This window comes from Mustela nigripes, chromosome 4 (genome assembly GCF_022355385.1).
Source record: "Mustela nigripes isolate SB6536 chromosome 4, MUSNIG.SB6536, whole genome shotgun sequence".
NCBI lineage: Eukaryota > Metazoa > Chordata > Mammalia > Carnivora > Mustelidae > Mustela > Mustela nigripes.
Window position 1 is genome coordinate 117,554,764 of NC_081560.1, and position 27,639 is coordinate 117,582,402.

At 42.4% G+C, this 27,639-nt stretch overlaps 1 protein-coding gene across 1 annotated transcript in view; it reads left to right on the forward strand.

Moving 5' to 3' along the window:
• Positions 1–27,639, forward strand: part of LOC132015180 (contactin-associated protein-like 3) — an 88,628-nt gene that overhangs the window by 13,790 nt on the left and 47,199 nt on the right. The window contains exons 2-3 of the mRNA XM_059395806.1: positions 12,475–12,585; positions 21,264–21,457. Of these exons, the coding sequence (XP_059251789.1) occupies positions 12,475–12,585; positions 21,264–21,457 (305 nt within the window). The remainder of the gene's footprint in view (positions 1–12,474; positions 12,586–21,263; positions 21,458–27,639) is intronic.

Genomic DNA, 27,639 nt, shown 5'->3' on the forward strand with positions numbered 1-27,639 from the left:
GAGGATTATAGAAGAAAAGGCAGTATATATACATGGTGTGTTTTGACACATGCTGTGAATTTTAAATCTCTATTAGCTGCTGAACATTTCAGCATTTCCCCTTGTCTTTGACATGAATGCTGTATCTCAGCATGGCTCAAAAGGTTAGTAGAGGAGTGAAAAAAAACCACCTCTTCTGGTGAATTTTGAAAAGAAATGTTTGGTTGCACCCTTGGAAATAACACCAAATAGATATATTACCTTTGTAAATGTGTTTAATGAGATACTGGAAAAAGTAACATTTTATTCAATTGTGATCTGGTTTGCTTGATGCACACACACACACTTCCTAAAAATGACTGGATTTTCCACTTGTGTAACACCAGTGGTCTCTAGTTTTGAATAAACATGAACCATTAAACAAAATGATCGTTTTATGGAAATTTTTTGGGCAGAGACCCAAGTTTTCAGTGAACTGTTACTATTTAAATTCAAATAATTTTTATCTAAACATTACATTAAACAGCAATGCTCTCGTGTACCAGGACCTCAGTGGGCTATTACAGAAAATAATTAGCTGTGAGTGGGTTGTACTTAAACTTTCATCTAATTCCATAATATATCAAATTCCATAATATAAGAACTTTCTTCCCCCCTATGTATCTTGTATACATTCTTGGAGCTCTACAAATAAATTACTGCCTTGTGTTTTCCTCCCTCCAACAAAATGGGGAAAACCAGTATTTTGTGGAAGGGCCATGTACAAATATTCATGCTTGGGCTGCACTGATTGTACCTGCTGTCACCAACTGCAGACTCTTTTGAACAACTGTCCTTGTTAACTCTGTCAGAGGAAAGAGGAAGGGAGGGAGGGAGACAAGGAAGAAGGGGAGAATGGGAAGGAGGCAGGAGAGAGAGCAAAAGGCAGGTGGATCTAAATGACAAAGCTTGTGACTAGATGTTCACCAGTGGTCACACCAGATTTTGAACCTCCCAGATGATTATTTAAAGCACAAAATACATATTTCTTTGCAGTGGCATGTATTCTGTTTCTTATTCTCATGAAGCGGTGAGTCTTTAGCTTGGGAATATGCTAGTTATTTTGTATTTATTGTTTAAAATACTTTCCAGTGAAAATGCCCAAATACTAAATATTCTTTCCAAGATAATCAGTTCGAGTCACCTAAGCCTTGTCCTAAAAATTCAACTATTGGTGATAATATTTATGGAAAATAGGATAGGGTGGTGTTGGCTGTTTTTAGTTAAAATTTGTCAGTCCTTAAAGTCATGTGGACTTGCAGGAGAAACATTCCTTAAAACATAAATGAACATCTAAATTCTTTCATGTGTCCTTGTAAATTTTTAAAAACTTTGTCCTGTCATTTTCGATGGTCTTACCATCTGATAGTAGAGAGGGAATGAAATAACTTTTTTTCCAAATTTTTGGTGGCGCAAATTGAGCAACTTAAAAAATTTGTCTAAAAGTTTCAAAGTAAATTATGTATTCCCCCAAGAAATATTTATTAGCTGTTGTTCCATGAAGCAGCTTACGGAAGCACCAGCTATAGAATGAAGCTACATGGTTTAATGAGAATCACAGTATTTTGGTAACATGTGTGAACAATGTCTGAACAAAACAATTAAAAATAGGCACACTCCATTGTTCTGTGGCCATTTAAACAACATGGGTAGAGTCCGTGGGATATTAGACTCTTTCCCTCGAAACGGATAGTTCAGATTTATAGGTCAGCAAGGCAGTTCTCCAGCTGGTGAGCTACAACTAGTTAAATTCTTTTTAAGCTCAAGGTTTAGGGCCACATCAATGCCAACATGAGTCAACAGCTGACTTTCTCAAGTGTGCAGGAGAGGGTTCCGGATTCTTGCAGTCGTGTTTCTTACCTGCTGATTCACCAGCCCTGGTTTAAACGCTACCCAGAGAGCACAGCACGGGTTCCCGGCTGCTCCGGTGACAGCAGGTGGCCCATGGAGCTGCTGTGTCCCTAAGTGAAGCCTGCAGGCTTTTCCTATCAGGACGAACTTGGTTGCTTGGGAGGCATGAGCTCAACACCTGTCAAGATGAGATATAACTTAGATATGGACTTCAAAAAGTCGCTCTCCACCTTGTGACCCCTCTGAATTCAGCACATTTATCAGATGCCTGCCCCATGCTGGGCAGTGTGCTAGAAGCTGAGGAAATAAAGATAAATATTGGTTCTTTACAAGACCTGTGGATCCTCCATGAGAAGCAGGATGAGTCATTAAAAATGGTGCCAGTTGTAATGCTGAACCACAGTCACCATTGGGTGTCCATGCCTTTTGCTGAATGTAAGTTCTTTGGAGACCTTAGTGGATAATGATTGAGATCATTAAAATTCTGCCTTTCAAGTAGTGCAAATTGTTGGCTCTTTAGTGAATGGAAGGAGGGCAACCCATGGGAAACCTAGAACAGTTCTCCCCCAGGGCTGAGGTTCCTCTGTGGTTTGGAAGTCACACAGCTTTGCATGATTTTAAAACCAGGAAGGAACAGATTTGAATTTTTCAGCAAAGCACTAGAGCAGAATTTCAGTCTTCTTGACATAGAGCTGGAATAAAATCAGTGTAAAGATGAACTGTTCATGTCTTGTTGCAGGGAAATTATTTGGATCACAGCCTTTATTCTTTTTTTTCTTTGAGTTTTTAAAAGTTAAATTAATTTTTATTCAATTTTTACTCAAGTATAATTAATATACAGTATTCAAGTATAATAAATATGCTAACTTTAGGGGTACAATATAATCATTCATCCCTTCCATGTATTACTCAGTGCTCATCATGATAAATATATTCTTTTTTTTTAAATTTATTTTCAGCATAACAGTATTCTTTATTTTTGCACCACACCCAGTGCACCATGAAATCCATGCCCTCTCTAAGACCCACCACCTGGTTCTCCCAACCTCCCAGCCCCCCACCAATTCAAACCTTTCAGATTGTTTTTCAGAGTCCATAGTCTCTCATGGTTCACCTCCCCTTCCAATTTCCCCCAATTCCCTTCTCCTCTCTAACTCCCCATGTCCTCCATGCTACTTGTTATGCTCCACAAATAAGTGAAACCATATGATCATTGACTCTCTCTGCTTGACTTATTTCACTCAGCATAATCTCTTCCAGTCCTGTCCATGTTGCTACAAAAGTTGGGTATTCATCCTTTCTGATGGAGGCATAATACTCCATAGTGTATATGGACCACATCTTCCTTATCCATTCGTCCGCTGAAGGGCATTTTGTTTCTTTCCACAGTTTGGCGACTGTGGCCATTGCTGCTATAAACATTGGGGTACAGATGGCCCTCCTTTTCACTCCATCTGTATCTTTGGGGTAAATACTCAGTAATGCAATTGCAGGGTCATAGGGAAGCTCTATTTTTAATTTCTTGAGGAATCTCCACACTGTTCTCCAAAGAGGCTGCACCAACTTGCATTCCCACCAACAGTGTAAGAGGGTTCCCCTTTCTCCACATCCTCTCCAACACATGTTGTTTGCTGTCTTGCTAATTTTGGCCATTCTAACTGGTATAAGGTGACAGCCTTTATTCTCAAGTAAATTCTCAGTTGTTGATAAAAAGAAAGCCTTTGCTTTTTAGGAAGCATTATTTTTGGAGCAATTTTAGGTTCTCAGCGAAATTATGCAATGTATAAATGGATTTCCCCTATTCCCTCTCTCCCCACACATGCATGGCCTCCCCTATTACCAGCAGTCCCCCCACAGTGCTTCCTTCCTTAAAACTGATGAACCTATTATCACTCAGAGCTCATGATTTATGTGAGGGGTCACTCTGAATGTTGTACACTCTATGGGACTTGCCAAATGTATAAAGACCTATATCCACCATGACAGTGCCCTACAGAGTAGCTTCACTGCCCTAAGAGTCCTGGCGCTCCACCCTCCCATTCATTCCTGTCTACCTCTTAAACTCTGACAGCTACTGATCTTTTTACTGTCTCTATAATCTCACTTTTTCCAAGTGTGTAGCCTCTTCAAATTGGCTTCTTTCACTTACTAATATGCACTTAAGGTTCCTTCATGTTTTTTCATGGCCTGATAGCTAACTTCTCTTTAGTGCTGAAAAGATCCCTTTGTCTGGTTGTGCCACTGTTTTTTTAGCTATTTGCTGACTAAAGGACACTTTCTTTGACTTCAGGCTTTGGCCATCAGTGAGTAAACCTGCTAGAAATGGCATGTGTGTGTTACTGTGTGGACATAAACTTTCAATTCCTTTGGGTAAATACCAAGGAGTGCAGTGGTTGGAATGCATGGAGGGAGTATACTTAGTTTTCTAAGAACCTGCCAAATTGTTTTCCAAGAAGACTGTACCATTTTGCACTCCCACCAGCAATGGATGAGGGTTCCTGCTGCCCTCTGTCCGTGCCGGCATTTTATGTTGGCCCAGTTTCAGGTGTCGTCCATGCTGATGGGCTTATGGTGGTATCCCATTGTTTTAATTTCCATTTCCCAGATGACAGGTGATGTCAGGTCTCTTGTCATCTGCTTATTTGCCATCTGCACATCTTCTCTGTTGAGGTGCCAGGAAATCTTTAGACCGATGTTTAAACGGAGTTTTTTTTTTTTTTTTCTTTTTAATTATTGAGTTTAAGAATTCTTTTTATATTTTGGAGAGCGGTTCTTTGCAGATGTATGTTTTGCAAATATTTTCTCCCAGTCTGTGACTTGTCTTTTAATTTTCTTGACAGCGCCTTTCGCAGAGCAGAAAATTCTTTCATCAACACCAGCATGTCAATCCTTTCTATCATAGATCATGCCTTTGTTGTTGCATCTAGAAAATCATTTGCAAACACAGGTCATCTGGATTTTCTCCTGTGCCATCTTTTGGGAATTTAATTGTTTTGTACTTTACAGTTAGAACTGTGATCTATCTGAGTCAATTTTTGTGAAAGGTGAGAGTCTGTGTCTAGACACTTGATGTCGCACGTAGATGCCCAGTTGTCCCCATGCCATTTGCCGAACAGCCCGTCTTTACTCCATTGGATGACTTTGCTCCTTTGTCAAAGATCGGTCGGCTCTATTGTGTGGGCCCACTTCTGGGCTTTATTCTGTTCCATTGACCCATTTGTCATTTCTTTTGCCAATATCGCATTGTATTCACTGCCACAGCTCTGTAGTAGGTCTTGACCTAGCTGGTGTCAGTCCTCCAATTTAATATTCTGTTGACTGTTCTGGGTAGTTTTTCTCTCCATGTAAACTTTAGAATGGTTTGTTGATATCTACAAAATAGCTTGCTGGGATTTTTATGGATTATCCTTGAATTATAGACAAAATAGGAAGAGCTGACCTCTTGACAGTATTGAATGCTCCTGTCCTTAAATGTAGACTATCTCTCCGTTTATGCAGTTCTTTGATTTTATGCATCAGTGTTTTGTAGCTCTCCTCATACAGATTGTGTCCATGTTTTGTTAGATGTATGCCCAGGTATTTCATACTTTTGGATGCTCATGTAAATAGTGTTGTGTTGGGTTTTTAAAAAGATTTTATTTAAATATTTGATGCAGAGAGAGATCACAACTAGGCAGAGCAGCAGGCAGAGAGAAAGAAGGAAGCAGGCTCCCTGCTGAGCAGAGAGCCTGATTTGGGGCTCCATCCCAGGACCCTGAGATCATGACCTGAGCTGAAGGCAGAGGCTTTAACTCACTGAGCCATCCAGGCACCCCATGGTGTTGTGTTTTTAATTTCAAATTCAACCTGTTCATTGCTGGTATATAAGAAAAGGTCGACTTTTGTATATTAATCTTATATCTCATGTGCTGCTATAATCGCTTGCTAGTTCCAGGTTTTTGGTCAGTTCTTTTGGATTTTCTACATAGATGATCATGTCATTTGTGAACAAAGATTTCTTCCTTCCCAATCTGTATTCCTTTTATTTCCTCTTCCTGCCTAACTGCATTAATTAAGACATCTAGTCAGATATTGAAAAGGAAGGGGGGGAGAGAACAACCTTGTCCCGATCTCAGTCAGAAAGCTTCAAGTTTCTTACCTTTAGGTGTGATTAAACTTTAGGTTTTTGGAAGATACTCTTTTGAAAGATGAGAAAGCTCCCCTCTGTTCCTTGTTTAAGAGTGTTTACGACAAACGGGTATTGCATTTTGTCAAATACTTTCTTCTGCATCCCTTTATATGATTGTGTGGCTTTCTTCTTTAGCTTGTTGATGTGGGTGATTATATTAATTTCTTTTTGAATGTTGAAGTGGCCTTGCATACCTGGGATGAATTACACCTGCTCTCTTTGTACATTGTTGGATTCAATTTGCTAATACTTTGTTGAGGACTTTGCTTCTATGTGCATAAGAGGTGTTAGTCTATGGGTTTTTTGTAATATCTGTGACTGCTTTTAGTATTAGAGTAATTCTGTTGTCATAAAACAAATTGAAAAGTATTCCCTCTGCTTCTGGTTTATGAAAATATTTGTAGGGAATTGGTAATATTTGTTCCTTAAATATTTGGTAGAATTTGTCACTGAAGCCATCTGGACATGGCACTTTTTGTTTTGGAAAGTTATTAATTATAGATTCAGAGTCTTTAATAGATATAGGCCTATACAGATTGTCTTCCTTCTTGTGTGAATTTGGCAGATTGTTTCTTTTAAGGATTAGTCCATATTTGATAATTAGATTATCAAGTTTGTAGGTGTAGAATTGTCCATTTCTTTATTACCCATTTAATGTCTGTGGGATCTAGAGTGATGTTCTTTCTTTGATTTCTATTATTAGTAATTTGTGATCTCTCTCTCTCTCTCTTTAAGCTAGCCTGGCAAGAATCTTTTACTGACCTTTTCAAAGGTCAGTAAATGATTTTGATTTGATTGATTTTGTCCATTGATTTCCTGTTTTCAATTTTATTGATTGGTACTCTAACAAGAAGACTTTTTCAAAAGTCATTTTGTGCTTTTGAGTTGCAGATTTTCTGGAAGATCAAAGCCAGACCATTAGTCAGGAAGTTCTTTTTATTAACAAATATTTGCCCAGTTACATATTCTCTACCATTTGGATTCAGCATTTGGAATATATTATTTTGTAATTTAGAATTTTCTAAAAAATATGTAAGACATTTTACAAATGCTTTGATCTAAAAAAGGAAACACTACCAGTATGAGTTCACTCAGCTGGAGGGAACATGAGGTATTATTTAATTATAAGAACAATAATTATTTCAAATTCATACTTAATAATAGTTGCAATTAATGAGTATTAATTTGCTATATCATCCCACTAAAATTAATGGTAAATTGTTTTTGTAGTGTTACTGTTTGACTTACCAAAAAAAGTAAATCCTTCTATGCTGAGCAATAATTTTATAGATAGCATCTGGATCTAGAGATAATCATTAAATAGCTCTCATTTAATGCAGTGAACATAAACCCACCCCTTGAAATAATTCACAACATAGGTTACGATAGGAAAGCCAGCCTAGAAGTAAAAACAAGAGTGCTTAACTTCGGACTATGCTAATGGGTAGGCAAGCACTCTCTGCATGAGTGAGATAAATAAATTAGCCAGGAGCTTGGTGTAATTTGCCCTTTCTGACTTGGTTCTCACAGAGATATGACTGTATTCTATTACTGGCATGCACAACTTATTGGAACAGACAAGAAATCTGAAATCACCTCTGCTTTACTTTAGCTGGGCTCCTAACAGGTTGGGCTTTGAGGATCATGAAACTAAGCAGCTCCAACTTGCAGTTGTTCAAACTCATGGGATGCCCAGTTGGTGCCAAGTGTAGTCTCACAATGGGTAATGGCTGGTCTGAGGACACAGCAGCACACATTTTCAGGGTAAGTGAGGGTGGGGGTGGCTGAGATGGGCTTGGAGAATTAGGCATGGGTCCTTAGAGCATCTTGTATGCGATGCTTACAGAATGTCCCGTCCCTTCTAGGGGGACATTACCATCGCACACACATGCACGGGTGTGTGTACCTGAGGGTTGGAGACTGGCCAGTGCCCCTGAATCCTGGCCAAGGTCAGTACCACTGTCCAAAGTGCTGACAGCATGGATTGGAGCCTGTATGGAGTGGGACTCTGTAAGCACACACCTTAGGAGGGGAGGCATAGGTGCCCCAGACGTTCATAAAGTTCTCAGTGGCCTTGATGGGCCACCAGGGATCGGGGAATATTGGAGCAGCAGCCTAGATATGGACCTCATTCCTCCTGATGGAGAGAGATTCCCAGATATCTTCAGGCTTTTCTGAGTCCAGATGTCCTTGCTGGTCCAGTGGCCAAGGGGCACCCCTGTGTGGGCCTGGGCCTTGATTCCAGCTGCCCACCTGGGAGGAGCAAGTAGAGCCAGAGGTGGAGGGGAATTTAGGTCATACTCTCTGTTCCACTCCAGGGACTGGAGTCCATTGTGATATGCTAAAGGATGAAAAACAAGCAACAAACAAACAAACATGAATTTTCTGTGTTGAGGAATGTTTAATCTCATCCAGAAGATAAGGCATCTTGAAAAGACACCACTTACACATAATTGAGTACAAACTGAATTTGAAGTGTCGAAGAAACCAGAACAAATGTATTACAGACAGGCTGTGGCTAACCGACAGAGTCTGTCTGGGCTTCCTTTCTGTCTGTGGGGAAGGGTAGATTTAAGTAGTTTTAGAAGGAGATTAAGAGCTCAGCTAGAGTGGGAGGACTAAGTCAGCTGTATTTTCTCCAGTTGTGGGAAGTTCCAAATTTCTAAGATTTTACCTGGAAAAAATATATCTAATTTTAAAAAAACAGAAGCTGGAATATTGTTTTATAATCTCAGTCTAAGGCTGTTCTGCTGGTAAGACATACAATAGGCTTTTGATTAAAATGGCATTGTAATAGGTGCACCTAGTGAGACAAGGTTTGAGTATTTCATAAATATGGATTTATTATATCAGAATGCACATAAGGGCGTCTCTGGCACTCTGATCTGAGTCATACATAAATCGTGAACAATTGTGGTGTCTTTGTTTTTTCTCTAAAACCCATGACAATGGACCATCACTTTTCCTTTAGTATTCTTAAGCCTCTCTGAGAACCTCACTTGGAGAACATTTGAGCCACTGAAGGATGAGTGCATTTCAAAATTAAGATTATTCCATGGACTCACTCTCATTAATACAGGTGGTTATTATGAAGGGAAATAAAATTGCTTTATCTTACTTAACTGCAATACTCTCTATTTTCATATGTTAATTCTCATAAGCTTATTATTTGTACTCAATTTGCTTTCCCCTCTAAGTGATAAATAGTAGTTGTTTAAAATTGTTTTGCCATCTCACTTGTCAAAATCCACACTTTGTGAATAATTCTTTTTTTTTTATTTTATTTATCTGTTTGAGACAGAGATCATAATCAGGCAGAGAGGCAGGCTCACCACTGAGCAGGGAGCCTGATGTGGGGCTCAATCCCAGGACCCTGGGATCATGACCTGAGCCAAAGGCAGAGGCTTTCACCCACTGAGCCACCAGGTGCCCCATAATTCTTGTACCTTTGAAAGATTTCAGGAATCATCTTTTTTTTAATGATAGAAATAATATCAGATTATTCATGAGAATGATACTCATTTAGTGGGATTCACATGTTTTGTAATGATGCGAAGAAAAAAGAAAATTAAATTGGGTCTTGACAATTTTTGCTTCAGGAATCATGGTAGGAAATCTAAACATTTCAGGTTGAAAACAGTAGTTAATGGAGGTTTGGGATGGTTCTGGAGGCTTCACCTTACATGGATTAAATTCAGTTAGAAACATGCTGAATGCCTGGGAAACACTGTCCAAATCCTGAACCTCTCCTCTCTGGTACCTTATAAGGATGTGACCACCTTGTTTTTGACCACACAAGTCCTTGACTTCTACTATGTTGGAGTAAATTGGAACACTGGTTTTGAAGCCTCTAAGTTAGGGTTATAAAAAAAAATTGTCATTTAAAAATAAATTTTATAAATTGTTCTTCCAAGGAAAGATTATAGCACAAATGCTATTACTTCTTCTTCTTCTTCTTTTTTTAATTTTAAAAGACTAAGCTTTATATGCCTTCTTTGAAGAAAGAATTAAAAAAAATGACAATATGGTTTGGAACGTGGAACACTGCCTTTTACATCTCTCTATGGGGAACATGTCCTTATATCATCTTTTGAAGGAACTTAATAAGTGTTGACTTGTCTTAGCAGAGTGAGAATAATAAAAACAAATACTTTCAACCCTCAGCAGTCCTCTCAGTGTGTGAGTCCCCATTGTACTCCCTGCCATGTTGCTGTGTGAGTTCCATTGTATTATTGTGTAATGGCCCACTGTACAGTTGTGGGGGTTGACTCCCCATTACATAATTGTGTGATATCATCACTGTCCAGTCGTGTGATTCCCCATTGAACTGAGGAGAGAACCAAGGCTTAGAGAAGAGTGAGTTACACCCAAGAGTTGGCAAGGCTGGTGAATGCCAGTCCCACCCAAGTCCAGTTGCAAAATCTATGCTAGCTTCAGTGGTGAGATGACAACAGTGTGAGCAGAGGGGACTAGCATCAAGACAGAACCCTAAAGGAGACTGTGGAGGGCCAGGGCTGGGAAGAGAGCAGGTTCCCCTAGAAACACAATTAATGGGAATAGCCCTCTCTTGCCGTGAATCTGCTGTGTGATTTCAAGGTGGTGGTGAGGTCCCTGGGACCCCCTGCCTACAGGGAGACTAATGCAGGTCTGTTCTGCTCAACGTGCTAGACCCTGAGAGACTTCTAGGCTAATACTAGAGTTAGCTCCATTGACTATGACCTGTAGATAACACCCCTCTTTTGGAATTTTCTCAAGTACTAACCATACCCCAGTCATAGGCCACCACTTCATGCTGCCTCTGCACACACCCATCATGGGGGCTTCCTAGGCCTTCCTGTGCCACAGACCACTTTGAGGCTTTGCTGAAGTCTGTGTCCCCTTCTCATAGCAAAGGTTATAAATGCATTATATTTTTATATATATGCCAGTTACAGTGAAGGGCTGATATCAATAAATCAGAAATTGTAATGTAATGTCTCCTTTGTTATTAACTCATTAAATAACAAAATCTAGTGCTGAGTCAAAAACGATTATTTGGAAGTAAGGAGGAACATAAATGATATTTCTAGATATTGTGACAATGATTGCTATAAGACGGTCTATAACTTATGATGGTAACAAACAAAAAAGCATGGACACTACTGAGGATACTGTGGTTTATCTATGTTCATGATTAAAGAAAATGCTGAATTTTAGCTGGAGGTTTAATGAAAATAAAGATGTAGTTTTAATCTGTCTTCGCAGGCTCCTTAAATCAGATCCGTACCCCATGTTATGAACTGCTGAGTCATGGTTCCCCAATTCAGTTTCTATGAAAAACCCTCTTGGGCCTTTGATTGGACTTCTAATGAGTCTTTAGCTCAAACTGGGGATGACTGAGCATATAAAAATGCCGTCTTCCTGTCTGTGATCACGGGAGTCTGTATTTTACTCAGTTTTTCTTTAATGTCATTCAGTACATTTTTTATAATAATCCCCATAAATGTTCTGCACAGCTTTGTAAGATTCATTCTTAGATACTTTGTGTATTTTGTTATTATTTGCTATCCTCATTATCGTCAGACCCCAGCTAGAGTTTAAGATGAAATTGGTTTTGGGATGTTGAGCTATTAAACCAGTCACTTACTGACTTTTGGACTTTCTGCCTCTGCAGTCGTATCATCTGGAAGTGATGGAAGTTTTATTTTTTTTTTTTTTCTGTTTCTTTCCCAATTCTCTTCTTTTAATTCTTAAATGTTCTCTTATGTACTGATAGGACTTTGAGAGTGGCTTTCAGCAGAAGCTGTGATGCCTATGAAAGTATTCTTCCTGATTTTAAAGGAAATTCTTCTAACAGTTCTCCACTGAGGGGCAGTGGGCTGGAACCAACTTTTAGCAGCCAGCAAGAGCCATTCGTTCACTTTTCATGAATTTTGTAAGCCAGTTGTTAAAACACAGTCATTATTAAAGATTAAGTTGTATAAAGTTATAGTTAAGTAAATCATGTTAAAAACAAAGGTAAATTCTCCAAACTCACCACGTACTACTCTCTTTCATGGCATCTCACTCTTGTCTATGCTCTTGAGGTTATTTTAATCTCTTAATCTGTACTGTGGAAACACAGTATAATGAAGTGACATGTGTGACCCTCTTACCCTTGCGATGGTTGGTGATATCACACTGACAGGTGGGAATTTCCCATGATGGGAGTATGTACACCACAGAAGATGGTGAATGCTACCAATCAGGGGTTTTATTTTCTTTACTACCAACTAACACACCTCTGATCAAGACTGATGTTTGCCATAGGTTTTAGCATTTTCTTGGCCTCTTAACTAAAAGCAAGTAAAGGAGGGAAGAGAGGAGGGAGAGGAAGAAGGAAACAGGAAGGGAGGGAGGGAAGAAGTCAGGAATGCCTGGAACAGGGGGTTAATCTGAATCTGGGATTTTCCACACAGATCGCTGTGATGCCCCGCTGGCATCCACATTGCCACGAGAGTCCTTCAGCTGCTCGTCGCAGCTGTCCAGGAGCCACGGCCCGGGGTTCGCAAGTCTTAATCACAGAGATGGTGAGTCTGATGCTGTCTTGCTGTTAGCCCATGATGAGTCTTTCTCAGAGAGAGTAATGACCATTCTTAATATTCATTCTTGTGGCTCGAAGAGTAATTATATCGCAGTTGGATGGAAGTGAAGAAGCAGGTTCAGCATTGTATCATTTCTAGCTTCCTACATCTGTAGCATTCTTCATTTCTGTTGGTTCTGATGTTTCCCTTCCCTGCTGATGGTTGGCAAGTGGTCATAAATGAGATCCGAATCAGAAGGGAATTACTGGAGGCTCCGGATTATTGTCATCCCTTTTTAGTTTCAGAGCACCCCACGGATGGATGACTAGCAAATGTGCTTATTGTGGGTAACTAAAACGACAAACATGGGGCTCCTGGGTGGCTCAGTGATCTCGGGGTCCTGGAATCAAGCCTCATATCTGGCTCCCTGCTCAGTGGGGAGCCTGCTTCTCCCTCTCCTCCCAGCTCCTGCTCTTTCTTCTATCTCTCTCACTCTTTCTCTCAAATAAATAATCAAAGTCTTAAAACAACAACAACAACAACAAATGAATGAGCCAATGTCACAGGCACTGGGGACACCCAGCAAGCCACTGGCTGGCACCAGTGAGATGGGAAGCTGACGTGGGGTAGTGATGGGGAAAGAGCCCCATTCCAGGACCTGGCCTGGAAGGAGCCGGGGCAAAGCCTTCTGTTGAAAATAGATTCTGATCGTACCAGTGGGAAGAGAGCTGAAGGCCTCCTTTCTTGTGGGGAGGGGTGTTCATTCATTCATTCTTGCTCCTTGACTATCATGGATGAAGTTGCTTTCACTTTTGCACAAATAATAGTTCAGCAGACTGAGTAATATAAGCACTGAAAATGCCAATGTTTTACTACCTTCGAAAGGGATAGATTAACTTTTTTGGTAAATGATCCATCCAGAAAGTAAAATTTTAAATTGACTGTGCCCCCCCCCAAATTGACTGTGTCCCATGTAAATGTAAATTCTGAAGATTATTATTATGGAATGGAGCATTTGCCTCCCTTTATTCAGTATTTCTAAGATCACAGTTTAAGTATAGCTTGAATTTTATTGTGTCCTCAAAAGTCATGTGCAGGAACCCCACAAGAGTCAAATAGACTGATAGGACCCCTTAAGGAGACGGTGGAGGATTTTGGTGAGTTTGGGGGGTGGAGAGATCACACTGCTGAGGACCACCTTCATGACCTTTTACTATGAAGAACAATTTCTGGCCAGATATTTCCTCCTCTAGATAGTTATGAAGCATCAGTCATGATGACTTTCAGTCCTCTGGTGAAAATAGCCTCTCACTGAAGCCAGTTTTCAATTAATAATTAAATGATCAAATTTACTATTTTTGGTCTGGTGGTTCCTCTAATATCAGCTTAACATCTAAACTTTCCAATGGTTGCCCAAAGACTGTAAAAACCAAATAAGCACCATCCTTAATTAGTTTAAAGGATCCCAAGGGGCCTGTGTATTGTATTTCTGATTTGCATATACAGAATATCTTTATGATTCAGGCCTCTGGTCCTGTCAGTGTGGTGGCACTGGGAAGTTTATAAGCATCAGAAGGAAAAATCTCAGTGTTTAAGATGAATTTATTTCCATTATACTTAATTAAAAAATTAATAACTTAGACTATCATAAGCAACCATTGTAAAATTATAAATATCAAATATATTTACTATAGTCAGATCACTCTTTGCAGATTTAACTTAAATTTTTAAGAGCATGGCAATCAACTGAGAGGTTCTTTCTTGTGGCTGTTGCTACTCTGATTGTACACAATACATCATTCATTAAATATTACTTCATTTTACTATCTGATTTCATACCCATCCCTAAGGCAGGGTTCAGACAGCATGGTTTCTCAATGTTCCTTCTGAAGGATTATCTATGCCTATTTTCTGTTGAAAGCCGGCATCCCAGAGGCATCTAGGTGGCTCAGTTGGTTGGGCCTCTGCCTTTGGTTGGGCGCATGATCCTGGGGTTCCTGGATTGAGCCCTGCACCAGGCTCCCTGCTCATAGTAGAGCCTGCTTCTCCCTCTGCCCCTCTGTTCTCTCTGTCTCTCTTTTTCTCTCAAATAAATAAATAAATAAAATCTAAAAAAAAAAAATAAATAAAGTCAACATCTCAAGATTCTTTCCTGGAATTTCTTTTGACTTTGTATATGTTGGAGAACAGATTAATTTACTTCAGTTTAGGATATTATGATGTAAATTGTGGATTGTATAAAATATGGAGGATTATAATAATGATGACAATGATTCTTCCTATATAGTAGTTGTAGCTTTTTGAAAATTTGGTGCAAGATCTGGTGATGGAAGCCATGTTAGACAACTTGATTATATGATTAAAATGTCCTTGGTCTATATTATGGTACCTGGAGGTTGAAAAGAAGGTGGTCTGTCTTACCTCCCTATTTTGCCCAGCAGTCTTTGAGCTGTCAATATTCTTACGGAAGAGTAAAACTATCTGAACCCTTATGGCTCCTACCAGGGATTTTGTATATAGCTGATCGTTGCATCTACCTGATGTATAAGGTAGTAAGACAACAGTCAGTACATAAATTTTCTTTATTTTTATTATTTTTAAAGATTTGGTTTACTTATTTTAGAGAGACAGAGAATGTGAATGAGGCAAGGAGCAGAAGGAGAAGGACTAGCAGATTCTACAATGAGCATGAAGCCCAACATGGGGCTTGATCTCACGCCCTCCAGATCACGACTTGAGTGGAGAGTAACACCTGAGAATTTGTTTAAGAAGAAAGGCTGTGATTCAGATCACTTCCCTAAGAAAAGGCATAAACACTTTATCTTTACATTGATTTTCCATCCAGCCATGTTCATCCTCATTGCCCCTCCTAGGAATTTCCTTTTTTTTTTTCCTTCCAGGGCCCCTGGCTAAGGATTTGCCAGCTAAGGTAGCCTTCCTGTCTGCCAAAGTGGTGAGGTCCAGTTAGCAATCTGTCCCGAGGCACCTGGGATCCCTGATGGGTCACAGGCACCATATTGAAATTGACACAGGAGTCCTGAACTTCTCCTTTAACCTGTGACTCAGGAGGACCATAGCCAGGGACAAGGGCTGCTGGGACCTCTCCGGGCCCCCCGTGGTCAGCTGTTCTGCTGCCTTGAATGCGAAGGGAGACCTGCCTGGACTAGGCGCTGATGGGGGGATGGTGATCCCAGGGCCCCCTGTTCTCTTTCATGCTATCCTTGCAGCCCAACTGTTGTCCTGTTGCTGTGTTCCTCTGAGAAAATCGGGGGAGTGGGCTTTGCTCTGACATGTTCACGTGCCATCCTTTGAATGCACCCCCCCCCAATGTGCTGCTCATCACATCATGTGACGCTCAGGCCTCCCCATTTTTTCATTCATTACCATACTCTGTTTCCTACAGCAGGTAATCAGTCCACGACTCTTTTCATCAGAGTCTCTCATGGCATGATTACGAACAGTTAGGAATTAAGCCATACAGTGTCCTTCAAGAGAATGAAAATTTTAGCATCAATGGAATTTTCTTTCTTTTTCCCCAGAGGCATTTGGCTGACTGAGCAGTCACAAATGGGTGGCTAATTTAGTTGTCATGGTTTTGTCTTCCGAGTAGCGCCCCCTGCATTTCCTGACATGATCCTCCACCATACTGGATTTTTTAAAAAGGAGACATTGCCTTGAGAGCCTGCAGCTGAGCTCCTGTCGGGAGCAGTGGGCTGGCCTGGTCTCCTGCCCTTCTGAGGCCCTAGGCTTCCCACGGGTCTGCCCACAGCAGAGGGAGGTGCTCCTGTTCCGAGGGCATTGGAGGTGATCTGATATCCTGTCTGTTCTGTGTGAGTCAGGGGGCCACTGAGAGGATGCCCTTCTAGAATTAGGGCACGTCCCAGAGCCGCACTCCTTGTAAACACAGAGATTTCACAGGACATGAATGAGCTCTGTCGCACATTTTATTCGGTCATAAATGAAGGATTTATGACCTGTTTGGATCGTGATAGGCTTGTTGGGCAATTCTTGTTCTGTTTCCACAGTGGGAAATCGGCAGAACCGTCTCATGTTTTGCCAGGGCAGAACTTCCAACGAGTTGGAGCTGAGAGCCTCCGGTCAGATCTCAGTGGGTCTCCACTACATGTTCAGGAGTCTGTGTGAGGACAGCAAGACAAAACACACAGGACTGACCCATTTTTGTCTGTTTTATGCAAACAGAGCTGCAGTCAGAACACTTGGTGCCTAAGGGCATGGAAATCTGTCCCTGGGGAGGTCACACGTGAATGCCTGTAGGGCACTTTCTCTTCCTCAAGATCACTGGCACTTAAAGCAAACTCAGGGTGACAGGTGTGCATCGAGCACGTATTTTCATTTGACTTCCGAAGGGTTTACCAAGCCATTTCAGGCATTGCACGTAGGAACCTGGCTCGCAATGAGACAGCTGTGGTAAGCGTTCGTCTCCGGGTGCCCTTCATGGGAAATGTCATCTTCTCCTGGCTGAGGCTCCTAGTGCAGTGCAGGAAGCACACAGGCAGGGGAGCTGAGGGCCTCAAGGCAGGGTTTCTGGGCCTACTCCATCCTGATCCCCGGAAGGCTACCTGAACACAGCTGGTGCTACCTCTTGAGGAACCAGAGTTGCAGCAAATGCCTTAATGCCCTCATTAACAGCAGCATCTGACCCAGGCTTCAGCGCGTTCAGCTCTAGGACACCTGAGTGGGGAGGTCAGGAGGACCTCAATACCATTGCCAGAGCCTGTCTGCCTGCTGGCCCATCTTTCCTGAGGATGCCCATCACCTAACTGGGAACACCTGTTGCCTTCCTGGGAACACCTATCACCTTCCTGGGGATGCCTGTCATCTTCCTGGGGCAGGCAGTGATGGGCTCCTGCTTCTCTCCTGCCCTTCCCACTCCTGCTCGGCCCTGCTTAGAACTGAGTGAATGAGGAAAGAACACCATTGCTGGATGTGATCCCCTCCCAGACAATGGAGTATTGATTGCGGGGTGGGGGCACTCCCCTTGGCAACAATTATAGCAGAGCCATTTACGTGCTCGGCATAGACACTCTGAAGACGGGTAGGTCTGTTCACTTCCAACTAACTTGACTTCTGCTCTGTGGGTACCTTTTCTCTCTCCAAATTCAAGTTAGTTAACACATAGTACAGTGTTAAAGTTCAGTGATTCGTCATTGCGAATGACACCCAGGGCTCATCACATCGCGTGACCCCCTTTGTTCCCATCACCCCGTTACCCCATCCCCTGCCCACCTCCCCTTCCAGCCACCCTGATTTCCTGGAGTGAAGAGTCTCTTACGGCTGCTCTCATGCTTGCTGAAGCTTGAAGAAAGCATGAAGTTTGGTTCTTCACCCCCGGGGTCATGTTCTCTGCATAAAGCCAACAGTTCACATGAGCACATGTCCGTGAGCACCAGGGGCTGTGGTCACTATCATCACCATTAGTGGACAGAGCAATTCAGGCCCCGCTGAGAGTTTCCTAGCCAACCTTTCCTCTCCCCAAGGAAGTGTCCCTGCCGCTGTCAGGGCCACTAAAGCGGGGGCAAGCAGTCACACAGGATTAACTAGAGACAAAAACGTTCCAACAGATCAATTTAAATACAGTCTGACTTGTGGTCAGCAGACAATCTTGAATAAGTGAGGAACTGCAGGGGGATGTCTGTACAAGGGGTCGAGAGTGGAAGGGGGCCAAGCTTTCATCCAACACCCTCACAGGAACCTCAAGTGCTCTGTCTTCCTCATTGGCAGGGCAGGGACTGTCACGCTGGTCCCTCTTGCTAGGTGTGGGGCTTGTGGGGTCCCACATGGGGTTCTGGGCGAGGTCCTTGGCCCATCACGCATGCATGACAAGTTTGACTTTCTTTGCCATCTTACCTTTGTCTCAGAAGTGCAGGCAACAGACCTTCAGTGATAAGGACACTGGAAATCTCAGCGCCAGGGCTGTGGCCCCTCATGCACCTGGAAGCTGCGGTGGGGACAGTGGTTGTAACAGCGACTGTCATCCAGCACCCGGCAGCCCATGGGAGGGACGACCCTGGGTGCTGCACATGTCCTCCTGCCATGCCTCCCTCACTGCTGCAACACACAGCTAGCACACTGTCCCCAGGAGGGAGAAGGATGTTCTGTGTGGGGTGACCTTCCAGGCTCTGCAGTTTGCTCTATGCAGGTGGGGCCCCCAGATAGGTTTTCCTTGGTACACATTGTGACACTGTATTCAGGAAGGGGCAGAGGTAGGAGAGAGGCAGGTGGTGGGGGCAGGAGATGCACACTCCCCCTGCACATTGGCCCTCAGCAGCGATCTGGGGCCATGGGGACCTTGTTATCCTGCTGGAGCAAACCGCCCCTGGCATAGCAGATTCTGCCGTTCCATGCCTGTCACCCCCCCAAGTTCATCAGATGGCTTGACGTGCATGCCAGAAGCATGTCCTCACCGCAGGTCAGGATGAGATGTTCAGGGTCAGTTACCTGTGGGTAGGGGAGGCTGGTTGGCAGGTAGGCAGCTGCACCTGTGGGAGAGGCTGGTCCCAGGGCAACATGCTGATGGCATCGTGATCTGTTTACTGATTTGCTTCCCTGCACGGGTGACGCCATGCTGGTGATACTTCCTGGCCTCAAGAGAGGTTAAAATTCATGGGGAAAGATGGCAAATACCAGCAAGGGTATCATCAGTACCTTCTTCAGAACTCTGCTATGAACTAGGATGAACCCAGATACAGAACATCAGTAGTCCCTCAGAGATCTAATGTGATCTGCAGGAAATTTCGAATGTGAAATGTCCATGTTAAAACGATCTGCTGAATGCCAACACCTAATTTTTAAGGTTATTTTTGGGACAATTATAAAAATCATGCCTGGCTGCCAGGAAATGTCCCTTGGACTGTGAGTGGCTCTCAGCTAGAATACAGAAGGACTTTCAGTCATCAGCTGCGAGCGGGGCCCTCGGACAAAGCAGCAGAACCAATCTTGTCACGAGAGGCAAGGAAAGGTGGCAGAACTGGTATGGGCTGAGGACACAGAGGAGACTCGATGTGTAAACAGCCTCGTGGTGCAGAGGAATGGGGTCAGTGAGGACACTGGGGAATCCAAGTACCGTTTTTCATTGCATTAATACTGTACCCGTGTAAATACCTTCATCCTGATAAAAGCCCCATGATGATGTAGGATGTTAACCATGTAGGATGTAGGGGTGGGTACCAGGTAAAAAGGAGACAAGAATCCCCTTTACTACATTTGTATTTCTTTGGGCAATTGGAAGTTATTTCAGAAGAAAAAGTTAAAATGCATTATAGAACAACCCAAAATGCAGCACATTTTGGATTCTGGGTCAAAGAAAAAGGCATTGTGCTTGCGGTACATTGAGAGGAAAAATTGGAATACTTGAATGAAGATTCAGTCTGGGAAATCTGGGTAGAAAGAAATGAGAAAGAACCTGGGTTCTCCTGAAGGCTGTGCTTGAACACGTGTGGTGAAGGGGGGACGTGGTGAAGAGACGTCCGTGCCCACCCCCTGGGGACACCCCCAATCCTGGAGCAAGCACCCCACTTTCATTTCCCTCCCAGTCATCCTGGGACCATGTCACACACTTTCTGACATACACCCAGCCCTACAGGACTTAGCAAACCCAGTGTGGGGGTCTGTAAGAGCCCTTCATGGGAAGACGTTCAATGCGGTCTAATGCTTTAGGCCTCATTATGAGAACCTCAAGCAAGGTGTCCGACAGTGGGGAAAATTGTTTTCCAAAACCCCTCTTATCATATTACAGGTGACCTCTATGATTTGTGTTTTCTGGACACAGATAATTGGCAAAATATCAGTTCCAGAAGCTGTTTCAAGCTTATTTTCCCATTTTTTAATTATTAATTTAAAACCAGAAACTTCAATGTGACATCTAATTCCACTTTCAAAACCCATGTTTCTGGGACCTGGAAGAACAAAATATGTCCCAACATAGCCTCTGGGAGCCTACTCTGCGTCTGTGTCTCATCTGTTTCTCACTGGACATGACAAAGCCTTGTGATTTCTGCTCTGCACCTGTTGTCTCAGAAACCTAGAACATCCTTGTTATTCGCTCACTCTGTGTTCTCCCTCAAGCTCCTTGCTGCCCCTCAGGCTCTCCCTCCCTGTGCAGGAAAACCTTCACGTCTACCCCTGTCGCTCTGCATTTCAGATGGTTCTTCAAAATGCCTGTTTCTCACATGAACCTGTAAGTGTATTGAATGTCGGCTTTGCCATCACCACCCTTCCTATACCGTCATTCGGTACGGTACTTCCTCATGCTGGGATTCCAGAATTAAGCTTTTCTAGTTCTACCACAGTCTGCTTGTTTTCCTTCAGGTCCAGCCAAAGGTACATACAGGCCGGTGCAGACACTAGTCTCAAGCAGGGGTGCGGTGACCTGGTGTTTGGTCAGCCACCTGTTGCCTGGGACTGCTGGACACCCGAGAGTCGGGGTTATGACCGAGAAATCAGAGCAATTCATGAGGAATGTAGGATTCGTCTCTTTACTTAACCCATGGTTTGAAGTGCGTGTGTGTCTGTTGTGATCATGGGGGGGGGGTTATACGTTCTAGAATTTGGAACTTTGATTATTTTCGTAAGTTTTATTTATGATCTCTTTCTTCACAGGATAATGTAGGTCTTAATGATTTCTTTCCCTTTACTACTTTCTCCTGCTTCTGTTTCCCCTCAAGGGGCTGGTGGCTGGTCTCCACTTGTGTCAGATAAATACCAATGGCTTCAGGTCGACCTTGGAGAGAGAATGGAGGTAACAGCTGTGGCCACGCAGGGAGGGTACGGGAGCTCCGACTGGGTGAGCAGCTATGTCCTCATGTTCAGTGACAGCGGGAGGAACTGGAAGCCGTACCGGCGAGAAGAAAGCATCTCGGTATGTTCCTTCCTGAGAGCCGTCTCTTGGTATGATTGTGTCAGTGACAGACTGAGCACAGAGACAGAGACAGAGCCCCCCAAAGTACTTGAGCATGTTTTCAAGTGAATATAAGATGTGTGTGGCCCTGTATGATCTATGTGCTAAGTCAAACAGCCCTGTGCTGCAGTGAAACACTGAAAACATCTCCCCATTGTTCCTGGACATAGTGTAAAATTGAAGGGGTGAGGTCATGTGCAGCCTAGTGTAGTTTCCCTCCCAGAGCCAGGGAGTCGGTGTCAGTTGTTCAGCCAAGTAAATTCATTCTTCCAAGTCCTCCGGTTAAGAGAGATTTCTGAAGTCTCCAGACACTGACACATACGTCATGGGCAGTCTCCGTTTGGATGATGGCATGTTGAGCCAGACACATGTCTGGCTCCAGCAGGAACCTGGGCTCTTGTGTGGCCCCTTGTCATTCATGGAGGGGGGGTAGATCTCAGTGATTCTTTGGAGTCACAATGACTTAAACTCTCTTACACCAGGGACGTGCTTTCTGCTTCTGATTCCATACCCGTGCTCCTTTGAGAAGAATTAAATTTCACTCACCTGACCTTCTGAATATTAAAACATATGGACTTTATCAGATATGCAGAGTTTTGAGTCTTCAGATCATAGGGTGCCCTGAGGGAGGAGCTCTGAAGATAGAGTGGGATACGCGTCTGCTGTGTTGCTGTTGGCCATTGGGGCAACAGGAGCAGGGCTGTGGCCTCAAGAAGATTTCTCAGGTAGAGAAAGAATTACTTTCTTCTTATTATTAAAAATATACTTGGGGCGTCTGGATGGCTCAGTTGGTTGAGCTTCCCACTGTTGATTTTGGCTCAGGTTGTGATCTCAGGTTCCTGGGATTGAGCTCTCTGTTGGCTCTGTGCTCAGTGGGGGGTCTGCTTGAGATTCTCTCTCTCCATCTCCTTCTGCTCTCCCCTCCTCCCTGTTCCCACACACTCTGTCTCATAGATAAATAATTTTTTTTTAAAAAAAATGCACTTTAGATGGTTGTCAGGGGCTAAAGGAAGGGAGGAATAGAGAATTACTGGAAGCTTGTGAAGTCCAGGTCACAGGCACATGTGTGTTTGTGGTTCAGGATATTTTTGAAACATGGCATCACCAGAAAAAAATCCCAAAATATTGAATTCAGATTTAAATGAACCATGGTTACTTGGTATAAGTAGAAAAATCATGAGATTGGTACACGGTTTTAGAATAAAGAGGTATAAGAACTGTGTCCAATCATAATAAGAACAAGTTGAATCGGAAATAAGGAAGTGTGTGTGAGGAAGTAGGCCCTCTGCTGAGTAGGCAGCTTGGCTGGAAGCCAAAGGGAAATTCACTGGACGCAGCCCCTGGGAGTTCAGTCACTAAGTCTATGCCAGTTTATTTCAGGTGTGGGTGCACACATTTACTATTCGGTTGATGACCCGACCGAACCAAGTCCCACCTTGCGCGGGCAGTTGCAGGGTCTGCAAGGTCAGACTGGGGTCTGGGCCAATGCCAGACTCACCAGGTCCAAGTGCAGCTCTGAGACCAGTTGGTTTATAGCAGAATGGGAGCAGCACTTGACAATTCCATTATCGGTCACTTCCTTGTACTCAGCCTTGTGGGGACATGGGTATCTCCTGCTTAACTGTACTGCTGCTCACCTACAGTGTATCGATCACCATGGCAGCCCCCTCTACCCTTCTGTGTGGATGGCGCTTAACCATTGTGGATGGCGATTGGATTTTCTACATGTTTCTTCCCTTCCTGGGCTCTGAGGGCCATTAGGTCAGGGACTGATCTCCAGGGAGGCCCAGGCCTATTATGCTTTCTCGATAAAGGGCTGTTGGGTTGCATTAAGGGAAAGTTGCTGTTCTCAAATAGGCCTCAACCAGATGTGTTGTTAACGATATGGAAACCTTAACCACCCGTGGGATGTGGCTTATGCAGTGGGAGGCTTTTGATGCCAAATATGAGAGTGAGAAGTTTAACACTTCTTCCCCACAAAATTGTACAAGGATGATGCCTATTGAGTCTAAGGCGGTCTCCCATGTGCCCTTAAATGCAGGTCTCAGTAACAGCAGATAAATGCTGGATTCCATCCTGGAAATCTGTCCTTTTCCCTCCATCCTTCCCTCCTGCCCTCCCTTCCTTCCTCCCTTCCTACCTTCTCTGTCAATGACAATCCTCCCCAACCCGAAAACCTTCACTCTGTACTGAAGTTGCTTGGACACTCCGTGCATTCTTGCTCACTACTCTCTCACGTCTCGCATACTACTCTCGTGTCCTGCACAATACTCTCTCGTGTCTCACACACCACTCTCTCATGTTTTGCACACTACTCTCTTTCACTCCACTCATTCATCTCATGACTATTTCACATTGGCTCTGGAGTCAGGGTCTCTGGCTTGTTTCTCTATCTTTTGTACCTACTTCATTGAAAGTATGATTTTTTAAAGTTCCTTGAAAGAGCACAAAAATAAAAATAAAAATAAATCCTTTTTGTGTTAAGCAAGAAAAGTGAACAATAAAAAAATTAAATTCTTACAGAAAAGTTTCTGCAGTAGCACAGTCATTGAATGGAAACGTCGTTGAGCTGAGTCTCAGGGAGGCAGAAGGCAGGGAAGCTCAGGGAATCTCCAGCAGAGTCTCCTGGAGATTCTTCCCCCCCCCCTTAAAACTCAGGCAGTGGAGCTTCAGAGGATGTGGTAACAACAGTTGGTCTCAGATGGAGGGACCGTCAACTCTATACTTTCTACAAGTTGCAGATACTGTAAATATACAGAATGCACAAGTGCGGTGTATACTTATGCATTCTGTATACGTACAGTATCTCTGCAAGTTGCAGAAATTGTGGCCGCCTACAGTTAGAACAGTTTTCCACCTTTGATGCAGAGTACATTTTGTAAATTTGTATAGACAAAGGCAGCAATGAAATAAATAATGGTATTTTGCAAAAGAGGATGACAGATTTTTAGTATTTAAAAAAATGTTAATGTAGCTGGTCTTAAAACTCCCAGATGGTGAGAATTTCTGATTAGCAGTCCTCAAATTTCCAGCCAGTACTGCGGGGCATCAGTTGAGAAGCTGGAGGTCCTCTAAATACATTCAGATTTATCACCCTGAGAGGGCTGCTGGTGTGTTCCATGGGTCTGCTAGCTTGTTCTGTAAAAAGGCAGATGACAAATGTTTTTAGTGGTGTAGACCATACAGTCTCTGTTGTAGCTCCACCCTTGTGTGAAAGCAGCCACAGGCATTGTGTAAGTGAACAAGCGTGGCCGTGGGCTAATAAAACTTTATTTAGAAAAACATGCACCAGTTGCATTTGTCTCTGGGCTACAGGTTTCTTGATCCCTGGTTTAGACCATTTTGTATCTGTCTAAGGCATGAGGTAGGGATCTGTGCTCATGGATTTTTCCAGATGGCTGCCTAGATGCTACAGTATCATTTACTGAGCAGTGTTATGCAGGGAACAGGATTAACATGGCAATCTGAAGGAGACCAGTGTTTTTCACGTTTCTGTCATGAGGTCTTATGGGTGACTTACCTTCATAATGGGTCATCTTACTTAGGTAAAAAGTAGTCTTTCCCCTTATTGTTTGTTTATCTCCAGATTAAGTTTTAAACTTCTACATCTGTATTATTTTAGAACTTGTGTCAGAGATAATCAATCTGGGATTTCCTTTACCTTTTTTTTTTTTTTTGAAGTGATAAAATTGTTCTTTTTTATTTTATTTTTTTTATTTTTATTTTTTTTCAATTTATTTATTTTCAGAAAAACAGTATTCATTATTTTTTCACCACACCCAGTGCTCCATGCAATCCGTGCCCTCTGTAATACCCACCACCTGGTACCCCAACCTCCCACCCCCCCACCACCTCAAACCCCTCAGATTGTTTTCCAGAGTCCATAGTCTCTCATGATTCACCTCCCCTTCCAATTTACCCCAACTCCCTTCTCCTCTCGAACACCCCTTGTCCTCCATGATATTTGTTATGCTCCACAAATAAGTGAAACCATATGATAATTGACTCTCTCTGCTTGACTTATTTCACTCAGCATAATCTCTTCCAGTCCCGTCCATGTTGCTACAAAAGTTGGGTATTCATCCTTTCTGATGGAGGCATAATACTCCATAGTGTATATGGACCACATCTTCCTTATCCATTCATCCGTTGAAGGGCATCTTGGTTCTTTCCATAGTTTGGCGACCGTGGCCATTGCTGCTATAAACATTGGGGTACAGATGGCCCTTCTTTTCACGACATCTGTATCCCTGGGGTAAATACCAAGGAGTGCAATTTCAGGGTCATAGGGAAGCTCTATTTTTAATTTCTTGAGGAATCTCCACACTGTTCTCCAAAGAGGCTGCACCAACTTGCATTCCCACCAGCAGTGTAAGAGGGTTCCCCTTTCTCCACATCCTCTCCAACACATGTTGTTTCCTGTTTTGTTAATTTTGGCCATTCTTACTGGTGGTTTTAATTTGAATCTCCCTGAGGGCTAATGATGATGAACATTTTTTCATGTGTCTGATAGCCATTTGTATGTCTTGATGGGAGAAGTGTCTGTTCATATCTTCTGCCCATTTTTTGTTATGTTTGCCTGTTTCAAGTGTGTTGAGAATTTGAAGGGCTTTTTAAAAGCACTTATCCCATGTGACCTTAAAAGATGAACATGATGGGGTGCCTGGATGGCTCAGTGGATTAAAGCCTCTGCCTTCAGCTCAGATAATGATCCCAGGGTCCTGGGATCAAGCCCTGCATTGGGCTCCCTGCTCAGTAGGGAGCCTGCCTCCCTTCCTCTCTCTCTGTCTGCTTCTCTGCCCACTTGTGATCTCTGTCTCTCAAATAAATAAATAAAATCTTTTAAAAAATATGAACTTATTAAGCCCTCCTTTCTAAGTCTCTAAACTTACATTCTCAAGTTATGAAGTACATTCAGATAGAGAGGGAAATAATATAAGAGGCATAAAAATTAGAAATGAAGATAAATTATCATTGTATGTTCTTAGAGAACCATAGAAAATCTCCTAGGAAATAAAAAAAATAATAAAATAACTCAGCGATGTATCTCTTCATGAAAGTCATTTCCAAAATTAATTAATTTTTCTTTGTGCCTATAAGTAATTAGTTAAATGATAAAGGAACCATGGACTTCATTTATAATAGAATCACAAACAAAATTGACAAGAAATGCTCCAAAAAAATACTTAAAACACCATAAAGGGCATCAAAGAAAAGTGATATTAATCCTTGTCCTTGGGTATCAAGACTTGATAGTGTAATGATGTATGATATACACTCATCCTTAACTAACCCTGAAATAAAATAAAATGAAGGCTGTCTTCCTTCCTCCCTTCATCCCTCCCTTCCTTCCTTCCTTCCTTCCATCTTTCTTTCTATTTTATTTATTTGACAGAGAGAGAGAGAGAGAAAGAGAGAGAGACAGTGACAGAGGGAACACAACAAGCAGGGGGATAGGGAGAGGGAGAGCAGGCTTCCCATTAAGCAGGGAGCCCGATGCAGGCCTCGATCTCAGGACCCTGGGATCATGACCTGAGCTGAAGGCAGATGCTTAACCACTGAGCCACCCAGGTGACCCTAAAATGAGGTCTTTCTTTTATTTTAAAATGTTTGCATGCAGAAGTAGCCACAGCAATTGGTAAAAAGAATAGTATTAAAGGGAATTATTCCTATTAAGTTAGTAAAATGCCTTACAAAGCTTAAATGTAGCTATTTGAAACTATTTAATAATAATATTATTTATATTAGCATATTAATGCAAAAATTAGTGAAAAAACATAATAGTGTTCGTTAATAAATATATTTACAGAATTAGCAAAAAATAAATGTGGCATTTCAAATTAGTGATGGAAAATGGATTATTCAATAGATGATACTGGGACAACCTGGAAAAAAAATAAAGTTGGATCCCTATTTTATACCTTAAATAGATACAATTTAAAATAAGTCAGCCACAGAGAAAGGGCTAGATGCAACTAGAAAATGTTTTGTATGGCTTATTGGAAAGAGCATGCTAAGGAAAATGGGAAACCCAGATGCTACCAAAAAAAAAAAAATTGATAAATTGGATAAATTTAAAAATGATGTGGGGAAAAAAATTGCTGTGAGAACACACCAAACATAAATTGGGGAAAATTTAAATA